General features: G+C 40.3%; 1 protein-coding gene across 1 annotated transcript; it reads right to left on the reverse strand.

The window, feature by feature from the left end:
* Positions 1 to 343: 343 nt before the first annotated feature.
* On the reverse strand, positions 344 to 941 carry LOC119890918 (ras-like GTP-binding protein YPT1). Its single transcript, XM_038702331.1, has 3 exons — positions 843 to 941; positions 609 to 704; positions 344 to 502 (listed from the first exon to the last, which is right to left on the reverse strand). The coding sequence occupies exons 1-3, from the start codon at positions 939 to 941 to the stop codon at positions 392 to 394; spliced, it is 306 nt and encodes a 101-aa protein (XP_038558259.1). The 3' UTR covers positions 344 to 391.
* Positions 942 to 1403: the final 462 nt, after the last annotated feature.

Here is a 1403-nt window from a genome sequence, read left to right on the forward strand (position 1 = left end):
AAACTGGAAATTAGCTGGCTTGGCCGGCAAGACGTTATAATGCTACCGCCAACTAGCGTTTTGGCGGTGTAATTGCAGAACGAGACACCAACGCACAAGTATAAATGCATGGCTACGTGCGTAGACTCGACACAGAAGCAAATATCACGGTTTAGCCCACCCCGACACTGTTTGGAGCATCCCTGGGAGGTCCGCCTCCACTTTAATAGCCTCTGCCTAATACCCTTTCTTGTGCTGCTGTAAACTTAATTTTCCATAAATAAAAGTGCTACCTTGTTTTACTAAACAAATTAAAATATTAACGCATGACTGTGTGACTGGATGTTGCACTTTGGACATCTGAGGGGATATCTGTCGTGAGAGAAGCCTTTAGAACAAGTGTTATTTGTCCTCAAGAGGCACTGACCTGATCTGTCACATCATAAACTACTATAATGCCGTGAGCTCCTCTGTAGTAACTGGATGTGATGGTCCGGAACCGTTCCTGGCCGGCCGTGTCCCACTGAGAAGAGAAAGCAGAGCTCGTCAAGTCCAAACTGACACAATCACAATCCAAGGTGTCTCAGTACTTATCTATTTTCAGCCATGTTACACCCCGTTCTCCTTACAATCTGAAGTTTTATGGTCTTTCCGTCCAGCTCGATGGTCCTGATCTTGAAGTCCACGCCGATGGTACTAATGTAGCTCTCTGTGTACGTGTCATCCTGGGTTAAAACAAACACACAGGTGGGTCAGGGTGGTAGATACGATACCTGTAGGTTTATTAACCATCACTGTGATGTCAGGGAAGAAACATAAAAGCCTGCTGTGTAACTGTGGCTGGAAAAAGAGACACTTACTACTGCAAACCGGAGAAGGAGACAAGACTTTCCAACACCAGAGTCACCGATAAGGAGGAGTTGAATAAATAGGTCACGAGGAGAGAGGGGGAGGGAAAACATGAACACACAATTATCACCTGCAAGGCGCTAAATCACATTAGACTCAGTGTTTTTGACAAGCGCTATATTAGTGAATTAATGTTGACACTGAGAGTTTTCAGATTCTTAAAGCGGTTTCTTTGATCAGATACAGTCTCATTTAAATAATACATTTTGTACAGCTGTTAATTATTGGACTATATTATTTTGTAAAAGGAAAACAAAAATGTGCTTATGCTGTGTAATTATTTAAATAAAAACATTGCTATGTCTTTTTTTGGTACAGAGTTTAAAGGTACCTTAATAAAGCAAACAATACACAACTGTCAATAAACACTTAATAGTTGCCACTAATAACTGTATATTTAACATATAAGACAAGCTAAATAATGTTATGTTCAAACATTTGATAAAGAAGATTAATCACTTAGCTTATTTATCAAGCACCAACACCAAATTCCCTGGTTCAGTTTCTCAAATATA

This window comes from Micropterus salmoides, unplaced genomic scaffold (genome assembly GCF_014851395.1).
Source record: "Micropterus salmoides isolate LMB-PRFRI ecotype aquatic unplaced genomic scaffold, ASM1485139v1 Ms_hic_scaffold_623, whole genome shotgun sequence".
Classification (NCBI taxonomy): Eukaryota; Metazoa; Chordata; class Actinopteri; order Centrarchiformes; family Centrarchidae; genus Micropterus; species Micropterus salmoides.

Bases quoted from the DNA above. Each gene is read 5' to 3' on its own strand.
- LOC119890918 (XM_038702331.1), bottom strand. From the start codon at position 941: ATGTTTTCCCTCCCCCTCTCTCCTCGTGACCTATTTATTCAACTCCTC. The intron at 705-842 runs GTAGTAAGTGTC...GTTTTAACCCAG, and splicing joins GTCTCCTTCTCCGGTTTGCA to GATGACACGTACACAGAGAG. The intron at 503-608 runs GTAAGGAGAACG...TTCTCTTCTCAG, and splicing joins AGACCATAAAACTTCAGATT to TGGGACACGGCCGGCCAGGA.